Raw genomic sequence first — 18,736 nt, forward strand, 5'->3', positions numbered from 1 at the left:
CCTGACCTACACTTGGGTAGCACTGTAGAACTACCAACAGCTACTTTGATGTTGGTCCTAAAACAATTGATTTTGGTCCTAAAGCAATTGCAGCCACATCTGTCTCACCTTTGGACTGTGTTGTACACAAGGAGGAGAATTAGGGAATGTCCACACCAAAAAAAAAAAAAAAAAAAAAAGGTAAAAATGTAATAGCACATTGCTGCTTCTACAGAAATGAGTAAAGTACAAAATTTGCTAGGAGGAGCAGGCTCAAAATCAAAGGGTGAGATCTCCTGCATGTTAATGGTGATGGAAAGGAGGAGAAACGGGAATGACTGGTTTGCAAGGAGATTGAGAGTTCCCATCCTGGGAGGATGTGGCACAGACCTGCCTGGGGTCAGGTTCTCTCCCTTTGCAAGTTCTGGTGGTGTGGTTCTGGTCGAGGATCTGAGGCAGGAGATGAGGAGTTATTAAAGTAGGATTTCACCTTGAGCTGGAGAGTCTGAGGGACCTCATCTGACAAGGCTACAGGAGGTTTTTGCTTCCTCACTGAAATCAGTTGATTTGGCTCCCTGCCACACATCAGAGGGCGTGGAAGGGGGATGAAGTGTTCCTTGTCTCCTCCACTGGTACCATGAAAATGCAGTGCATTGTGCTGGTGCTGAGGAAAGGCCCCTCCTTTGCCCAGCTGCTGCCCTGCATTGCCATCCCATGTGCCAGGACGTGCCCTGCGATGCTGCCTCATGCCTCACCCATCACCCTTCCCCAAAAAACCCTGCAGAAAATCCTCCTGGAGGTGTGGATGAGCAGCACTGAGTGTGGCACTCCTGGATTTCCATGACTGGCAGCAGTGAAGGACAGCTTCCTTCCCTCTGCAGGAGGTGGCAGGAGAGAAGCAGAGAGCAGCAGGCACCTTCTGGTAGGTGATGGAGTGGGGGCATCAGAGAATTGTCCCTCTCTGCTGTGTCCTGGCACAGTACAGGCCCCTTTGGCAGCTCAGGGAGGAGCTTTCATGAAAACAAATGTTTGGCTGGGGTTACTGTAGTGCCACAGACTTCAAGGAGCAAGCAGAGAGAGCCCAGCCCCTCTTTGATTAGTGAGTGCAATCTGCTGCCACAGCTGATGCTGGAGGAGAAGATAAGAGAGAGAAAAAGAGAACAGCTCTGGAGTGAAGATGAAAACACTGGGCAGAAGATCTGTGGGTGGATGAAAGGGAGCCATTTATTTGCAAATAAGTTGCTAGATCAGGTTTCTTGTGCATCTGGGCAGCTTCTAATACTATGGGCTTATTCAGAGCTGAGAGTTTGACTGGACCTGGAGACTCTTGAGACATCAGCCCACACATGTAGCTGGTCCAAGTCTGTCTTGTGCCAATCAAAGGAAAATTTAAGGGTCTTCTTCACCTTTTACCATCGATTTTGTGTCTCTGCAGGAAGTCAGTGTGGCTGCTCCATGATTCATTCCCATGAGGAAGCATGATTTCAGGTCCCCAGATGGTTGCAGAGGCAGAAGAGGGGGCAGAAATGTATTTTTACAGCCAGGAGAATGAAACTTCAGTGTACAAATTTGGTCTGGCTTAGAAGATCTGGGGAATATATAGAATGAATATTTATTTATCTATTTTCATGGTTGTCTTCCTCTTGCCTCTTCCTCTAGGCTTTAGGAACACTGAGAAAGGAGGAGGCTGCTGCCTGAGGAATCCATCCCAGGATTTAAACTCAGCCTTGTATCTGGTCTGTGTTCCCTGGGATTCAGCAGAGTCCACTTATTGAGTCCAGCAGAAATAGCTTTTCGCTTCCTGGTTTCAGAGGAGGTGTTAAGTAGGACATAGATAAATTTGGGAATATTAGTAAGGGAAGAAGGGCAACTATTCCTTTTGAAATAAATCTTTGATAATAGATCTTTAGGCAGAGCACTGGGAAGAGCTGCCCTTTATAGAGAGCTAGAGGATGAGACGTTTGCAGATAGGAAACTTTTTGATTCCAATAAATTATTGGGCAGAAATGGATGTTTGGGAGCATTTCAAGTTTCTACACATGCAGCCCTCAGTCTGGCACTGAGTCCTGCAGCGTTTCAGCTCAGGGAGTGTCTGGCTGATGTCAACAGTTCAGGGCTGGGTCGTGTCCTGCATTGGCATCTCAGCCTACAGGACTTTGGGGACTGCTGTGTGCCAGGTGGAGATGTCCTTGGTGGCACCCCAGCTCTCAGGTTCATCGGAGTTTTCCCTGACATGTAGAGACATCAGGTCTCACATGGTCAGAAAGTGAAGCAGGCTCTCCCCACAGAAGGAGGGAGGTCTGTGACTGAGAGGCAGAGCCCTGCAGTGCTCTGTCTGTGTGATTACAGCACTGCAGTGAGATGGGACACGAGATGGAGAGCAGAGATAGTTGGAGGCACTGAGAAACAGAAGCGTTTTCAAGTATTTTGCTGCAGAGGTGACTGGAGAATTTGCCTGCTTTTCCCTTGGTGCTGTCCTTCACCAGGTGACTCGTGCTGGGCAGCCAGGGGGAACTGAAGCCTCTGGGTGCCAGGACAGGAGTGGCACCAAACCAAGCTCGGGCACGAGGCAGAGGGGAACCACAGGGCTGCAGAGCCTTGAGTCAGGGCTCATCTCTGTGTCTCCTTTGGCTGATGCATGGCTGGGATTTTTGGCTGGGGAATTGACCACAGCCCAGTTTGCTCTGGGCTGGGTGAGGATCCGATTGTGCCTGGTGATGTTACAAAGGCGGCTGAAGGCCAAGGGCTGTCGCTGGAAACCAACTGTGAATTAATGCCCAGGGTGTGATTAACATGCTTTTTAAATGCATTCATGTCCTGTCGCACGGGCTGCAGCTCTTGTGTCACATTCAGTGCTCTCAGAACATTTATTAGCCTTACAGATCCCTTGATTATTGCTTTCACTTTTATAATTAAGCCATGAAACCCAGCATGGTGCAGCTTATGCAGTATTAATTCATGGCTGGTGTATTCTGCCTGTGCCCTAGGAAGAGGCTAAATGCTGGCAGCTGGATTGCTCTCTGCACAGTTACTATTCTGAAATTTTTTAATATGATTATAAAAATCACATTCTGCTTACATATGGGCAGCTTGGGGCTGTGCACTGCCACAAGAAGTGAGGTGTGGTCTGACTTCCTCAAGAGCAGAATCTGTGCTCCCAGCAGTGCTGGGAGAAGGGGCTTCCTCCTGCCCCAGGTGCTGGTGATGCTCTCCAGGTGGATGCTATTAGCTTTGCACAGTGCAAATGCAGCTCCACGTGCTCTCCACTCCCTGCCCACCCTTCCTAGGACGTGCCTGTGAAAACGTGAGTCTTGTAAATCAGTTCTGTTTCACTCCTTTTTGTCCTCCTTTTCTTCATGTGAGAGATAAGTAGAATTCAGGATTTCCTGCGAGGCTGCAGCTCCACGGCCCCTTTCTGTCAGCAGCAGCTGCCGTGGATGTCTGAAGAGTTTTCCTCCTGGCTGGTTGCTCCTGCCCCCAGAACAACAGTTTAACAGTTTGTGTGGCCATGTGGTGAGCTGAAAAGGGAGCAAAAATAGCATTAAACATGTCTGGTTTATTTAATTTTTTTTAAATTTTCCCTCTCCTGGGAACTAGTTGTAGGAGTGGCTGTGCTGGAGGAATTGGAGCTCAAAGCTACTGGGAGGGAAATCACTGGGATGACACAGACCCAGTGCCCCAGCCACTGCTGGCCCAGAGGCAGCAGTTTGAATGCAGAATTCATGAGGTTTTTGCTGGGCTGGCTGTTGGGTCACTCGCTGCTTCCTTTGGGTAAATCCAAGCAGCTTTGCAGCCGCCTCCTCTGAGGCATGAGCTGCAGCACAGGGTGGGCAGTGATGGGCTCCAGCAGCTCTGCCCACCTGGCTCTGGTCTCCTGGGAGTCCTACCAAGTATCAGATATGGGGACAAAGTGCTGGGGAGCAGTCATGTCAGTGTTCCTCACGTGCTCATCATGGGTCCCAGATCCCACAGTGGAATTGCAGCTCCACTCCGCTGTCTGTATTAGTGACACACATACCCACACTGCTCAGGTTATTGATTATTGCTCACCAAACCATTTCTGGAGAGACCTGATTGCTGATCATCTCAAAGCTTGTGTTTCAAAAAATACGGTGCCAAACCCTATGTGCAGGATGCAAAGCTGTAGTGCAGAAACTCTTTGAGCTCAGACGTTTCCATGGAGATGAATCTTTGATCTCGCTGAAATAAATAAAGGGCGGAGAAGATACTCCCAAACTAGGAAGGAAGGCAAGGCTGATCCCTACAGGGCAGAAGTTCTCAACAGGAATTAGGGTGACAGGAGACTTCTCTTTTTATTCCCTCTGTGGCAGCAGGGAGGTTGAGCTGTGTGCCCGCCAGTGCACATGGAGAACGTGCCCTTCGTGCAGGCAGGCAGGCACTCTGCACCTTGGAGCTGCTTGATTTAATGCTGCTGGAGAGGCAGACCTTTGTCTGCACTGCAATATTCACCCCGTGCTGCAGGACTGGAAGAACAGACCCAGGGGTTTAACACCAGTGCGAGGCACACTCGTTTTCTTGACTGTGGTGAAGCAATGTGAGGAATGAGAACAGCCAGGAAAAGAGCTCTGTTTATGGATAAAATATAGAGGGGAAATAGAAATCACATTTTACTCTGGTGTAATGTGCAAAATAGAAGTGTTTCCTATGCTGACATGGAGATGTGACCAAGGGCAGCAGTCGAGTTGGCTTTATCCACGCGGGTGAGCTTTGACCGCGCCGGCAACTCCTGCATTCTTCGAGCTGCTGCACTGGGAATTGAGGCTCCCATGGATGGGGCAGAAGAGAATTCATTAGGGAAGGGTATAACGAGCAGAGCAGCTCTGAGAGCTGCTGCTGGGGGTGGCAGTGGGCAGGAGCTGGCAGAGGGACAAGCTGCCCGGGCGTTTCTCGCTCCGCTGGGCATCGCCAGTGGCTTTCTGTGGCAAGAACACTTCTCTCCCTCTTAGGATTCTTCATAGAGGTGCACAGAGAGAAATGAAAGAGAAAACAATTTTTATTTCTGCTCCTTGTTTTTCCTATGTGGAATGTGTTTGGAGAATTGTTTACCTGGGGTGATGCTTGGTTGGATTCTGGTGAGGATTGTTTGAGCCTGGTGGCCAATCCAACCCGCCTGGGGCTGGGCTCTCAGAGAGGGTCACAAGTTGTGCTACAGTCAGAGTCAGAGAAAGCAGTATGTAGTTTTAGTATCCTCCTTTTATATAGTATATTAATGTATTTTAGCATAGTTATAATAAAGAAATAATTCAGCCTTCTGAATTGAGTCAGACATGGTCATTTCTTCCCATTGGGTTCACCTGCATTTACAGTAGCTTTCCCCGGTCACTTTGGATCTGCTCACGGGACAGTGACGGATCTGTCCCACTGTCTCAGTGTGTAGGAGTGTGCAGGGTGAGCAAGCTGATGTGCACAGCTGGTTTTCTTCCTTTTTTCCCTAAATAATCTTCCTCAGATGCATTGAGCTGCCAGTTGTGCTAACTAGGATCTCCCCACTCTAAGGGTTTTCACCCAGGCTAACCAGTTCTCAAGTACCTTGTCCCACCCCTGCTTTCCCTGGAGCAAGTGATCCCTTTGTGCCTTGCTGGATCTCTGGCTCCTGAATGACTAAACTATCATTTCATGTAATTTTAAACTTACAGTTTAGATGCTTTATTTATGAGGATAAATGTTGTTTACAACTCTGAAATCTTATTATCTTTTCCAAATATTACAGAAAGCTTAAATGTTGAACAAACCCCACAGGTTCCCTTTAGAAGCTGACAAGTGGGTGTTTTGTTGATTTTGTTGTTGTTTCACGTGACCCCCGCTGAAAATACTGTCACTGCTCTCTGTTTTCAGAAATGGGCCATTTAACTGAGAAAGCCATGTTTGTCTTATGCACTACTTCACTGGGAAGAAAATATGTTGAAAGAGCATGCAATATTAAAGGTATTTTCAATCAAATTCATTTCAGCTGGTTTCAGTAGAAGATTCAGCCTTGTTTTCACAGGGCTCTTTGTCAGAACCTAAAGCACAAAATACTCTTTTGGGTCAAAGTTAAGGTTACTAGACAGTAATGAAAACAGCATTTTCATCCTCAATTACGTGGACAAGATTGTTGTGCAGCCACAGCTGTTTGTCTCAGGGCTGTGATGGATGTTGTCACTTAGCAACCACTGCCATTTGTGTTTTAACTGCAGCTTTTTTGTTGTTGGCACATAATGAGAGTTGTAATCACGAGATCAGTCCCATGGAGAGTGTTTGTTATCAAGATGGGTTTTAGGACTCACCTGTGCCCCAGCCCTATAAGAGCTAAATCAGATGATTTCATGAGTGATGGCTAATGCAGCTTAGTAAGGGCTTGTCTAGGAGCTGGCTTGGCTGGGCCAAGTCATGTTTCAAGATGTGCAGCCTGCATTCACCATCTGCCAGACCTGGCTCTGCAGCTCCTTGGTGCTGGTCACAGCCCAGCCCAGGAGCTGCTCTGAGGCCAAAGCTGTGAGTGCAGAAGGAGGGACCAGCCTGGGCAAGTCTGGATGTCTCAGTGCTCAGCAGCACCAGATCCCTGCTCCTTCTGCTGGCCCAGCCCCAGAGCTCAGGGAATATGGGCTCAGTGGAGACTGGAAATGTGAGGAGTGAAAGATAATGAGATGGGAGAAGTGAAGATTGAAGGTCTTCGTCTCTTGAGGGTAATTCTCACTTATCCTGCATTGACAATGAGGGAAAAGGGTCGGACCTATGACAACTCAAGCTCTAACATCCTACAGGTTAAGGTCATGGTTTAACACCTGATCTGATCTAAGAAATGTCTCTCAAAGAGGTGAGTGCACCCTCTGTGCCAGACATTGGGTTCCTGTCTGGTATGGAAGTTAGCAACCAGGCAAGTGGGGAGTAACTTGGTTTGGATGGGTTTGTTTTATGGAGGCAGAGGTGTGAAGGCTATCTTTGGAGCCCTGTTATATGTTCATTATTATGTAAATAAACACTTTCAGCTGAGCTCTGAGCAGAGATTGAGTATTGGTACCATGGATAGAAAAGCTGTTTAATTTAATTTTGCTTTAACTGAAGCTGTTGTGTAATTGCACCTGTAGCTCTGCAGGGACCCTTGGTGAGGGTGCTGATCCCCCAGGATGTGTTTCCTTGCACACCCTCAGCCCTGCTCTGCCTTGTCCAGATGAACACACTGCTCCTCCAAACCCCCTTCCTGCGTGTGCAGCTCCAAGGTTAAAGGCAGGACCTGTCCTGCCTCTGGAGCAGCAGGGCTGCCACAGCCCAAGGTCTGGCCCTGCCAAGTGCTGCTTTGTTTCTCAGCAGAAGACAAAACCCACTGCTCTGAGGGGAAATGACACAGACCACAGAGCTGCTGCTACAGGTACATATTTCCATTGTAAATTGCTGAGATCTTCTGCAGTGAAGCTTTTTGACGAGTTCCTCTCTAATGCACACTGGTTTTTAGAAGCCTTGATGAATATGTATTGAAAGGTAGAGCAGATTTTATCAGAGGAGGAGAGAAGGAATTGCATAGATGTGCACAAATTGATCTGTAATCACAGATCACGTATATCTAAGCTGAAGCAACAGCCCTAGACATTTATGGCCCATTTTTGACTAAGTTGTGCAATTAGTGTAATTAGGCAAAGAATATTCTTTGTATTGTAAATGTCTAGTGTATTAAACCAGAAAATTAACAGCCATTTCTTTGGCAGCTTTCATTAAGCCATTGCTAGTGTAGGGCTGAGCCAAAGATGCTTATTCTCTCTAGTGTCTGAGTCTGAGCAATCAAAGGATAAATCCTCTCTTCAGAGCTTTGTTGAAATGTGTTGAAAGCAACTCTAGGAATTTCCTACCTGTGTACAGATCAGAAAACACAACATTGCCCCTGTGCAGATAAAGAGCTGAAATGAGCTTTGAAATTTTCTTCTTTCACAGCACCAGCCACCAGAGATACAAATTTCTTAAGCTGTGATGTTTTTTGTCAATACCACCTCTATTTCTCCTGCCAGCTATTCAGAGCCTACTTAAAAACAAAGGACAGTCCTGAGCCTCGTGTTCTCTTGCATTGAGGCCCATGTGTGGCCACAGCCTCTGCCAGAATCAGCTCCGTGGGTGTAGGAAAAACTCTCAGCGGTGCCTGCCTCCTGCAGGAACCAAACACAGCTACAGCTCTGATGGGATGATGAGTTTCCAGAGAAATCCATCCCAAAATGTGCATAGGAGCAGGCCCGGCAGCCCCCTCCTTCTCTGTGCTGTGTGACAGAGTGAGCTGGTGGTAGTTTCTGGAGGGGCAGATGTTGTTGTGAAGTGTTAAATAACAGTGACACAATAACAGTTGCTGAATGGATGTTCAGGGCTGTCTCCTCGGGAGCCAAGCCTTCCCCCAGGTGCAGCATGACCACAGCTCCCTGGCAAGATTTAGCAGAGTGTAATTCTTAACCCACAGGAAGCTCTGCAGCTGGGATAAGGATCTTGTGGAGGTGCAAAAAAAGCCTGGGTAGGTAAGAAGTGGGTTTAAAATAAAGTGTGAGTGTAAGCAACTGGAGGAGGGCTTGTATGAGTCCTCAAGTGTGTGAAGATGGGTATCCCAGCATGAGGGATGCTCCACATCAGCAGCTATTGTGTGTTCACAGCTAAATTTCCAGCTCAAAAATCCCACCCCATTGTTTTCAGTAGAAAGAATTGTGGAGTTTTTAGTTTGCTTTCATCTTCCTTAATCTCTCTAGCCCTGGACATTTGTTCCAGATGTCCATGACCCTTCCTGATTCTCTCAGCTCCCAGGAGCAGCATGGCAGTGCCAGCACCTCGGTGTCAGTGGCACTCCACTGTCACTGGAGCAGCAGAGGAAACAAAAGGCAAAGCAGGGAGCTCAGACAGGACAGAAACACGGAGTCAGCACTGTCACAGAGCTGCTGGAGGAGGAGACCTGGCTTTAATGAAAGAGGAAATAAGTCCTTAATCCCCTTCTAAAGGTAAGAAGCCCCCCCACCCTCCAGCTTGTTTTACATTTGGTTTTTAGTATACAAGTGTATAAACACAATTTTGGACTGCAATTAGGCAAATGCTACAAACATAATGTCACCCTCACCCCAGCTTATTAAAAAGAGAAAGGAGTTCCATGAAAAATTAATAGGTCTGGGAGTTGAGAAACCTTGGTAATAAGCAGGGAGTTTTCCTTCTGTAACAACTCACTTTTTCAATTTGCTGATATCTGAATAACTCCTTGGAGTCTCCTAAAGTGCAGAGTTCTGAAATGACAAGAATTCCAGTGCTGAACAAGAGGGAGGTGTTCACCCAGCAACCTGCTGCCTCCTCTCCTGGAGCACAGCTGACCTACTGTCAACACAGAATGCTGCTTTTGGAACTGCAGTGCCTTCACTAGACAGGACTGCTGGAATTCCACAAACACTCCACACCTCTTTAAAAGCTCATCCCTGCTCTCTCACTAACCCTTTGCATTTCTGAGATGAATGCAGTGACAGGAAAAGGCCTGAATTCTACTATCTTCTGTCTTTTGCCAGGTGTCAGCCCAGCTCAGGTGGAATTGTGTCAGAAACAGAGCCATTCTCCCCTAAAAACAGCTGCTGGTACAAAACCCAAGGGCTCTGTCACACATAAAGCTGTGCACAGAGCAAGAGGCAAGTGTGCTGCTTTCCTCAAAAGGCAGAGCAAACCTTCAGCCTCAGCAGCAAGAGATCCAAACTACATCTCAGCCCATTGTACTGCTGCAGGGAGGAGATTGCACAAGTCTGCTTTACTGCTTTAGATGCTACAGCCTGCACTGCCCCAAAATCAGTGTCATGTTCTGCCTCTCCACAGGCTGCAGGAGGATAAAGGATGCTCAGTAACACCTGCAGGAAAAGAACCCACCATGGTTTGATCTACTGCTAAAGGTACTGTTTGTTTTGGGGCTTTTTCTAGGTTGCAGAGAGCTTCTTACACCACATGGCAAGATACTGGAGCAAGTTGCAAACTGCACTCTTCCCCAGGTTTTTAAAAACTGGCAATTTTTTCTCAGAAAATCATGTTACCGTTCACACTACGTCTGCTGGTTTCTAATTGTTACCAAAGCTAATCAAGATTACCAAGATTAAATTTATCTTGAAAAAGCTTTAAGTGTAAGTTTCTCTAAAAAGTTAGAAACTGAGTACTTTTTTTTTCAACAAGCACTTTTAAAAAAATACATCCACACAAAAAAAAAATTTACATGCTTCTGGCTTCAATTAAAACCAAAGTCAGCATGTTGGTGTCACTGCTGAGATCAAACAAGTCTGTGATCTATAGGAGAAAATTTGTACTGCCAAGGATGATCAGCTTTTGACTCCTTAAATGCCACTTTCTGCTCTAGATCTCAAAGTGCACAAGGGAAGCTGAGAGATCTGTTTATAGAATAAATACAGAAAGGTTAAAACAAATGTTCCTTAAAACCAGTCTCCATCACTTTTAGCTACTTTGGCTCCAAAAAGAGCCTGCAGCAACTTGTTTTCAGTCACTCTTGTGTTTTTTTAAATGCTTCCTTATGTAGGCATGGTCCAGTGCTTTCTTAAAAGACAACAAATTTTTAAAAAAGGAACAAATGCCATTCTTAATGTTTTTACTTTGAAAAAGAAACAACAGTTTATTAGAAACTACACTTTTTAACAAAAAAAAAAAAAACAGAATTAAAGCAAAGATTTTCTAACCCATTTAACAGCTGACAAAACCATCCTTCTCCTCCAGAAGAAAACTGCTTGAGCACTCCTCCCTCAGAGCAAAAGCTGTGTTCAGTAACAGTCAACTTCATTATCCTCTGTAGTCCCCAGAGTAGCAAGGATGTCCTGTAAGAGGGACTGAGGGCTTTCTTCCACATGGTCACTGCTTTTATTTAGCTCATCATGCAGCTCCAGTAAGTCTATTGCACCCAAAGCTAACATCATGCTCTCTGGATCTTGGAAATCCACCCCGACACCACCATCTGTGGGGAAGTTCTGAGCCAGAGAACCCTGTCTTAGCGTCCTCTGTAACCAGGCAATGCCACGTCCTGCAGGTGAATCTTCAATCTCCTGTGGATTCTCCAAAGTACTCACAGGGTAGAAGTGACCTCTCAAGCCAAGCAGCACATCACAGGCTCTCTGCCCCACGGGTTTGTCACAGTCACACAGAGAGCCAAACAAAAACCCAAACAGCTTTGCTCGACAGAACACCTGCAGCAGCTCGTTCTGAGGGGTGGAACTTGTGAGCACAGAGGAGACGGGAGCATAGGGACACTGGGAAAGCTGGCAAATGGTCTGACTACAGAAAACTTCAACCAGCTCCAAACCACCAAGTCTGACTTCCCAGTCTAAGTCACGCTCCACAGTCTGGATGACTCTAGAGACAAACTGTTCTGTATCTTCCAGCTGACCTGTGCAGCCTTCTCTCAGCCACTTGGTGAAGATGCTGATCACAGCCCTCCTAGGAAAGCCCTCTGAGTCTGTTGACAAGATTTCCTGAAGCTTTGCTACGATGCTCTAGATGCAAAAAGACAGATGAGAAAGCTCAGTGAGTGGAGGAACACGCAAAAAAACCAGCAGAGGTGAAAAATCTTCTCATTACTGGTTGTGCAATCTGCCTGCATGAGCAGACAACTTGTGAAGAAAGTTACAAGCAGTACAGCAGCAAACTGTTGGGAATTCTGCTCATGCAGGAAAGGTTATCCTACCTCTTTGTTATATAGATTGCCTATGACAAGTGACTCTGGAGCAAAGCAAGTAATGAGGGCCAGGTGTCCCAGTGCAGTCACGGCACTCGCTCGCACGTAGCTCTCTGGGTCCTCCAGCAGGTTTTCTGTGAGCCTCAGCACCTCTGAGGACAGGAGACACTGCCTGAACTCCTTCTGCTCTGTAAACAAGACAGCAATCCAGAGAAGTGAGACTTTATTCCCTCTGAGCATGAGGCTGTTTCCAATGCAAACAGTCCTTTGCCTCATACAAGGATGGCCACTGCCTGCAGGGACAGCTGCCAGGGAGAGGAGCTGCTGCAGGGACCAGGCAGATGCTCTGTGTCAGACTCCCCCTCTCCCAGCAGCTTTTAGTCAAGCCCTGACAGACACTGGAACTTGGAAAATTGCACTTAGAGTTGTTTTCACAGCAAGAAAAAACTTTCTACAGGCAAGTGGGGACATGGCTCCAGCCTCATCAAATTTATGCCTTTGCTTAAAGGAAGAAGTAGTTTTCCTTTCCTGTTGTCAAGCATACAGCAGAGAAAACAAAAGTAACTGTACTGAGAGGGCTGCAGGGTAAAGTGCTAATGCAGCTGAGCATGTTGGATACTTCCTTTGTGACCTGGGGACAGCAGCATTTGACAAAATTCCCCTCCCTCCCAACACTGCAGAGCTACCGTAGGAAAACCAGCATTGCCTCAGTGCTACCTGCTGCAAAGCCCAAGCTATCAGTACAGTAGAAAATCAGTAATTATTCCCAAGCAGGTCTAGGCTTTTAGCCTCCTAAAGGCCAGCCCCCAGCCTGCAGACTGCAGTGCAGAGCAAACTGAAAGCCAGAAGTATTATCTGCCATTAAGCACTGTCACCTGCCTTGACAGATATGTCTCAACATCCCTCAGATTAACTCACCAAAATTGCCATTAAGGCAGGTACAGCAATCTGAGTTTGACAGAAAAAGCAGGTTAAGTTTATTAATATTTTGATAATGATCTAAGATAAAAATCTTGACACTTCTTTCTTTACTCAGCCCTCCAGTTACAGGTCAGAAGATGCTTCACCAGCCCGACTGACTTTCACAGCATTAAAAGAAATACTCCTCAAATCTGAACTGGTAAATCTTTGCACCTACCTCTCAAGCACTTAACCATGGAAGTGAGGAACTCCAGGGAAGAATCTCTGACTTCCCAGCAAGGACTGCACAAACGTTTCTGCAGCACCACAAACACATCTGTAAAAGGCAAGTGACAAACCTGAAAGGACATGAAAGGCAACAAGCCTTACTGAAACACTCACTGTACAACCTCTGCATAATTTCATCTGATACAATCCCTTTTGCTGCTGCTGGATGCTTCTTCTAGAGCTCTGCAAAGCACTATTTGGGCAGCTAAAGTTAAATTCAACATAATTGTGTACAAGTGAATCCAGTGCTTTGAGCAGGAAAGGTAGGCAGGAGCCCATTTCATGTGTGCACTAGCTGCTCCTTGTCCCAGCTGGACAACTTAGTTACCTTCCAAAATCTTCTTATTTTGCTGCCACTGACTGCTGGAGGAGGACAGTTCCTGCAAGTGCACCAACCACTTGGATGTAGCTTGAAAGGTTTTCTTTAGAACCTGAAGCAATGTAAAGCAGATTGACTTTACTACTGGATGAAGCAGTGTTGCCTTTATGCCTTTAAAGGTAAAATTAATTTTAGCCTCAAATTTACAGAGAAATTATCAGAATAAAAAAGTGCATATGCTTCCTTACTAAGAATCCACCACAAAAAATGGTGCTTAAATATAATTTCTAACAAACACCTAGAAAATCCATGTGTTCAGCTTAGTATAATGAAGTTCTAGTACCTCCAGCTTTGGGTTTGCAGCTGCCATCAGAGTCATTCATACAAAACAAAGCAAAAAAACAAATCCCTTTAATAAAAAGAATTCAGTATTTCATGACCATGTCAAGTTGAGTATGTCAGTGCTACTCTTAGACATGATGACTCCTGTCTTCTCAAGAACTCTCATGTACTGGTCAGTTATTTGCTCATTACAATTTAAGCTATTTTCTGCAAGCCACCCAGGACAAGACAAGTGTCCTACATATTCTAATACAAAGTGGGCTAAGAAACAACTGCAGTCATACCCTTTATCAGAATTACACCCCACTGGGGCAAGCTAATAGACCTGGATCTCTCCCTAGCTCTATACTCACAGTAGGGTTGGTGTTTGGACTCTGCAGATATTCCAGAAGGACATCAAATAAATTTCCTAAGAGAGTGTCACAGTCTGAAACAGAAAATAAACCCAAAGGACCAATACTGAGAGATGGAGCAGCCAAATCCCTGCTGAAATACACAAAGACACAGAACTGTAAAATTGTTTTGGGTAAGAAAGCAAAGATGAAGTCACCTTTTTTCTCTGAGAGTGCTGCAAGGACATCAAGAGCTGACTTTTGCACTCTGAAGGAATTGATCAAATTCCGGCTTATTGTGCTTCCCAAGGGAGAAGCTGGGCTCAGGAAGCCATTGCAGAGTTGTAATATTGTCATGAGAGAGTGCAGCAAAGACACACTAGGTAAGTCCACTCTTAAATGTTTCTAATGGGTGAGAAAGGAAAGAAAAAGAGTTTCCAGCAACAGTCTCAAGTACAGAGCAGATTTAGGTCAGAAGGCAGCAAAAAATTGCAACTTCTAGTGGGTTCTTAAGGTACTACAATGTCAATAGCTACAAATAAATGATACTCCTGTCTTCCAAGAACTACTGCACAGATGGAAGGAGATTCTTCTGACTGCCTGGGAAAGCAGTTCAATTTGTGTTTCTTCTCAGGATCAATAATTGTAATACAAGTAAGGTATGTTAACAAAGCTCATCAATACAAATTTAAAACTTAAGTGCAGTCCCTCTTTAAGAGACTCAGTATCCCCGCTTTCCTGTTTAGAGCCTACTGTGTTAAATTTCTTTAAACTATGGAAACCCTCACTGCCAACTCCTCTCCACATTCTGTTATGCTCTACTGAAAAAGTTTGCAATTATCTTAACACTGTCTTTCAAGGACCAGTTTGATTCCCAGGCTCTTTTTTTCCCTCTCTGAATGTTACCAGAGACAGCAGCTTCTCCAGGTGAGCGAGGGTTTGACACAGGAGACCAGCACAAGATGTCTTGGAGGACAGAAGACTTTCAACAGTGACAGGATCACTGACAGACTCATCCAGCAAGCCTAGATCAAAGAAAGGAAGAGCTCAGGTTGTCAATGAATAGAAAGAGCTGTGATTTTTAAGTTAACCAAGATATTCAGCTGATGTAGTATGAATATGCCTTCAAATACAACTGGCAGAAGGATTTACCACTAACACTGCTACTGTCCTTGACTTCCCCTACTCTTTTTCCTCCATTTTGGCTGCACCAGGCACTTAAAATACTGGCAAGCAGAGACTGGCCTCTAACTTTTCTGTCACAACTGTACCTGCACATTCCAGAGGCTGGGAGGCTGCTCTCAAAATACAGTCCATTGGCTGAAGTAGAACAGTCAGTGCCTGAATCCTGACATCTTGTGGGCTTCAAGGAGGAAACAGCAGTTACCAACACAAGTAAACTTCAATTCCTTCCCAAATACCTGCCCCTAAATGCTGAGCAGGATAATGATTTTCACACAGGCTTTTAAACAAGCCAGCAATGACAGAGCAACAAAAGCAGTATCACAATCTGAGCCATCTTCCAAGGTCCCCTTGCTAACTGAAAGCAGAGGAGAAATGGCTCTGGAATTTAGAAGCAGCTATGCAAATACAGAGTGGGATCCTGTGTAAGGAGGCTGGGGAGAGAAGCATTTCTTGTTAATGAAGTGTCCTTCTATCTTAGAGCAACAGTGTTACTCAGCCTGTAAATCGGTATCTGTGTGTGCTCTGTTCATCTGATGATTTCCTGCTGCTTCTCCACTACCTAAAGAGAAATTATGGAGCAGAAACACCTGCACAGTGCAGAAATTTCATTGCATTAAGTCCTACCATTTGTAGAGCTTCAAAAGTCCCACTGCCAGAGGAGCTGCTTGTACTGGGGTTAAGTGTTCCAGAGCAGAAGTTACTAAAGCCCAAAAGCTGCCTTCAGTGCCACAAAACACAGGGGATCTGAGAAGAGAGAAGTGTAAGTGTAACCTGTCCCATGGTGGCAAGCAGATCTATCTCAGCACAGCCTCCAAGTTGCCACAAGAGCTTTACCGTGCCACGTTAAGCAAAAGATTTGCCAGCACGGGCTGTGCTTGAATAGTCTCCTCCAGCAGAAAGGATTCTATGTGCTTTGCTATGTCTAACCAAAGGACTTCAGTCCATGCAGCATAACAACTGCCAAAACAACTGCCAAACAAACTGCTCAACAGCTTCAGTGACTGCTCGATGTCAGAGGCAGAGCTGGACTGAAGTGACTCTTTTATGTGCTTTACAATCATCTGGGCACACGCTGGCCAGTCACAGTCCTTGGCACTGAGAGCTTTTGGTGTTTCAGACTCTAGGGAGAAGGTGAGCAAGTGCACCAGGAGCTGGCTGGCAGCTGAAGCCACAAACAGGCTGGGATCCCCTTGCAGAGTGAAGATCACATCCATGCCTCCTGTGGGAAAACAAAACAAGTCACTGGAGCAACAAACATCCAGTCGTGACACTAATTCAGGTACCACACAGTTTTAAATGGTGGTGATGGGGTTTTCTTATACTTTATTTTGTAGTCTCTACTCAAAGTCAGCCAGTTCTTGACAACAAGCAAACAGAAGAAAATAAAATTGTTTTAGATCCTCAGGGGTTTAAGAACTCAGGATCAGACTTCAATAAACATCAGTAACATTAGGAGAGTTGACAGCACTCTCAATCTGTATTTATGGACAGAGCCTGTACCATCTCTGGACATAACCAGTAGGAAAAACATGAACAGCAGTATCAGTACCACTTTTCCATCACATGGACAGCAGCATGTGCTGCACTTTAATACCAGTCCAGTCCAGTCTTTTAGGCCCTATGTACATGGGATCTAAAATTTACATACCTCCATAACAACAGGATTACAAATGCGTGCAAGCACAAAGAGATAAATGAGCCTCCATTTAGCTTTTCTGCACTAAAATCATGTTGAAATGTACCCTTCAGTAGGAGTTACAAATAAGAATACAGATAGTTTTTAATTTTATAAGGGCAATTTTATAAGATTATTTCTCCTCTACAAAGAGCACCACCTTCAGTGTTTGGAGGCAAAAACTAATAGCATAACTAACTTAAAAGTTAACTTAATGCTTAGCTAACTTAACCAACATCTTTCAACGACTTTGTTTGTTTTGACAAATGGCTTGCTTTAACCTTAACTAAACAAAGACTCCCATCTTGCTCATTTGCCACCTGAGCAGCAGGGCCACAGCAGAACGGGGGGGTGGCAGCCCCAGCAGCACTCACCCGTGGAGCAGAGGCAGTGCAGGGCAGGCAGGTGGTGCAGCATGCTGTGCACTCCCTTCAGCCAGGCGCTGCGCACCGACGCCTCCTCCCACGCCGCGCCGCCCCGGGGCCCCTCCCGGCCAAAGAGCCTCCCCAGCAGCTTCTCCTGCTGAGGCAGGGCAAAACACGGAGTAAACAGCAAGCAAAGGGGCTGCTCTGTCCCAGTCAAGAGTATCAGTACTGCAGTGAAACCTCCTCTTGCTACAAGCATCACTAAAATGGGCAGTTTTCAGAATCTCGCGCTTAAATGCAACATATGGATGAACTAGTGTTCAAAACCAAAAGTGTTTTGTTTGCAGGTGCTAAAGGACAACTTATGTGTATCAGTTCCATCAGACTGCTTTATACACCTGCACACATCTCTTCTCTGAATGAAGCCTTTTGGGTTTTATACTAAAATGTATCCTGGTGCAGGAAGCACAGCTTTAAAAAGCTCCCTTGTTTTTGCAGGGAACAAAACTTTCCTGTCAACCTACTACGGAGGGAAAACAAGATCTGTTAGTGCAGTGTAAATCTACAGGATCTGTCCTGGGATACAGTACTGTGTAGTGACTGCTGTGAATGTTCACAGAACACACAGAATGACAAGGCTGGAAGAGACCTTCAAGATCATTGAATCCAACCCAGAGCTGGGTTACCCCATACAGTTTTGAACTAAAAATGGAAGCACTACACATCAGCATTCACAGTCCCGTTGTGGTGACACAGAAGTGAGAAGCAGCTGTACATGAGAATGGAACAGGAATGGTGATTGTAGCTCTTTGCTGTCAAATCACTCTTGCTGAGTTGTTCCAAGTAAGCCCTAAATTTACTAAGCAGAACCTGTATGGACAGTTTTTAGGGGCTGTCCATAGAGAAGGAGCAGACAGACAGCAGCAGGTACCTGGGTGCCTGACTCACCTGCAGGTGCTGGAAGCGGCTTTCGGAGGAGGCGAGGATCCCGGCTAACTGCAGGGTGAAGGCCAGGATGCTGGGGCTGGGGTCCGGCAGGGCCAGCACGGAGCTGATGAGCTCTGTCACACACGGGTTGTCCCGCACCAGCTCCACAGTGGGATCTGCCCAGGAGAGGCCAGAAAACAGCAGGTCACTGCCAGGACTGTCCTGCCTCATTCAAGCGGTTCCCTGAGCTGAGCTAAGCCCTGCCAGCTGCTACAACTGATGAACTCAGGTGCACCCACAGCATTTTGAGGTGTCACAGCACCTCAGATTGTTGTGGACACATTCAAATCCCACCTGGCCACCTGTTCCCGTGTCACCCGCTCCAGGTGACCCAGCCTTGGCAGGGAATTGCGCTGGATGATCTCCGGAGGTCCCTTCCAACCCGCACTGTTCTGCGATCCCGTGACGGACCTCCGCTCGCCTCGGACCGGGCCCCGGCACTCACCGAACCACGTCAGGCTGCGGAACCAGTCCAGCAGCTTCTCCAGGCAGGTGTCGTCGAGGCCGGGCTGCCGCGGGTCGGCCAGGGCGGCGCAGACTCCGGGCAGCAGCACGGCGCACTCGCGGGTCATGGCGAAGCGGCGGCGGGCCCGGGCCACGAAGCGGGACTGGGGGTCACACATGGCTGGGACCACCGGGACCACCGGGACCGAGCCGGGCCGGCCCGGCCGCACCGCGAGTGTCGCAAAGGGGGCGTGGCCA

General features: G+C 46.6%; 1 protein-coding gene and 1 long non-coding RNA gene across 3 annotated transcripts; one reads left to right on the top strand and one right to left on the bottom strand.

The window, feature by feature from the left end:
* Window positions 1-260: 260 nt before the first annotated feature.
* On the top strand, window positions 261-14,047 carry LOC146766064 (uncharacterized). Its single transcript, XR_014958385.1, has 3 exons — window positions 261-901; window positions 8,745-9,863; window positions 12,678-14,047. It is a non-coding gene; the product is annotated as an uncharacterized LOC146766064 (long non-coding RNA).
* BRAT1 (BRCA1 associated ATM activator 1) lies at window positions 9,857-18,720 on the bottom strand. Of its 2 annotated transcripts, none has more exons than XM_085591679.1 (13): window positions 18,480-18,720; window positions 17,996-18,150; window positions 17,057-17,201; window positions 15,842-16,226; window positions 15,632-15,751; window positions 15,094-15,185; window positions 14,729-14,847; window positions 14,041-14,227; window positions 13,844-13,917; window positions 13,158-13,260; window positions 12,780-12,878; window positions 11,651-11,829; window positions 9,857-11,459 (listed from the first exon to the last, which is right to left on the bottom strand). In XM_085591679.1, the coding sequence occupies exons 1-13, from the start codon at window positions 18,655-18,657 to the stop codon at window positions 10,734-10,736; spliced, it is 2,562 nt and encodes an 853-aa protein (XP_085447805.1). In that variant the 5' UTR covers window positions 18,658-18,720; the 3' UTR covers window positions 9,857-10,733. The 2 variants fall into 2 exon arrangements, with proteins under 2 accessions (XP_085447805.1, XP_031361990.3); XM_031506130.3 differs by having other exon boundaries at window positions 17,057-17,204.
* Window positions 18,721-18,736: the final 16 nt, after the last annotated feature.

Source organism: Lonchura striata, chromosome 14 (genome assembly GCF_050655825.1).
Source record: "Lonchura striata isolate lonStrDom1 chromosome 14, ASM5065582v1, whole genome shotgun sequence".
In the NCBI taxonomy this organism is placed as follows: Eukaryota; Metazoa; Chordata; class Aves; order Passeriformes; family Estrildidae; genus Lonchura; species Lonchura striata.

Bases quoted from the DNA above. Each gene is read 5' to 3' on its own strand.
- BRAT1 (XM_031506130.3), bottom strand. From the start codon at position 18,657: ATGTGTGACCCCCAGTCCCGCTTCGTGGCCCGGGCCCGCCGCCGCTTC. The intron at 18,151-18,479 runs GTGAGTGCCGGG...TCTCCTGGGCAG, and splicing joins CCGCAGCCTGACGTGGTTCG to ATCCCACTGTGGAGCTGGTG. The intron at 15,186-15,631 runs GTAGGACTTAAT...TCCTCCTTGAAG, and splicing joins CTTTTGAAGCTCTACAAATG to CCCACAAGATGTCAGGATTC.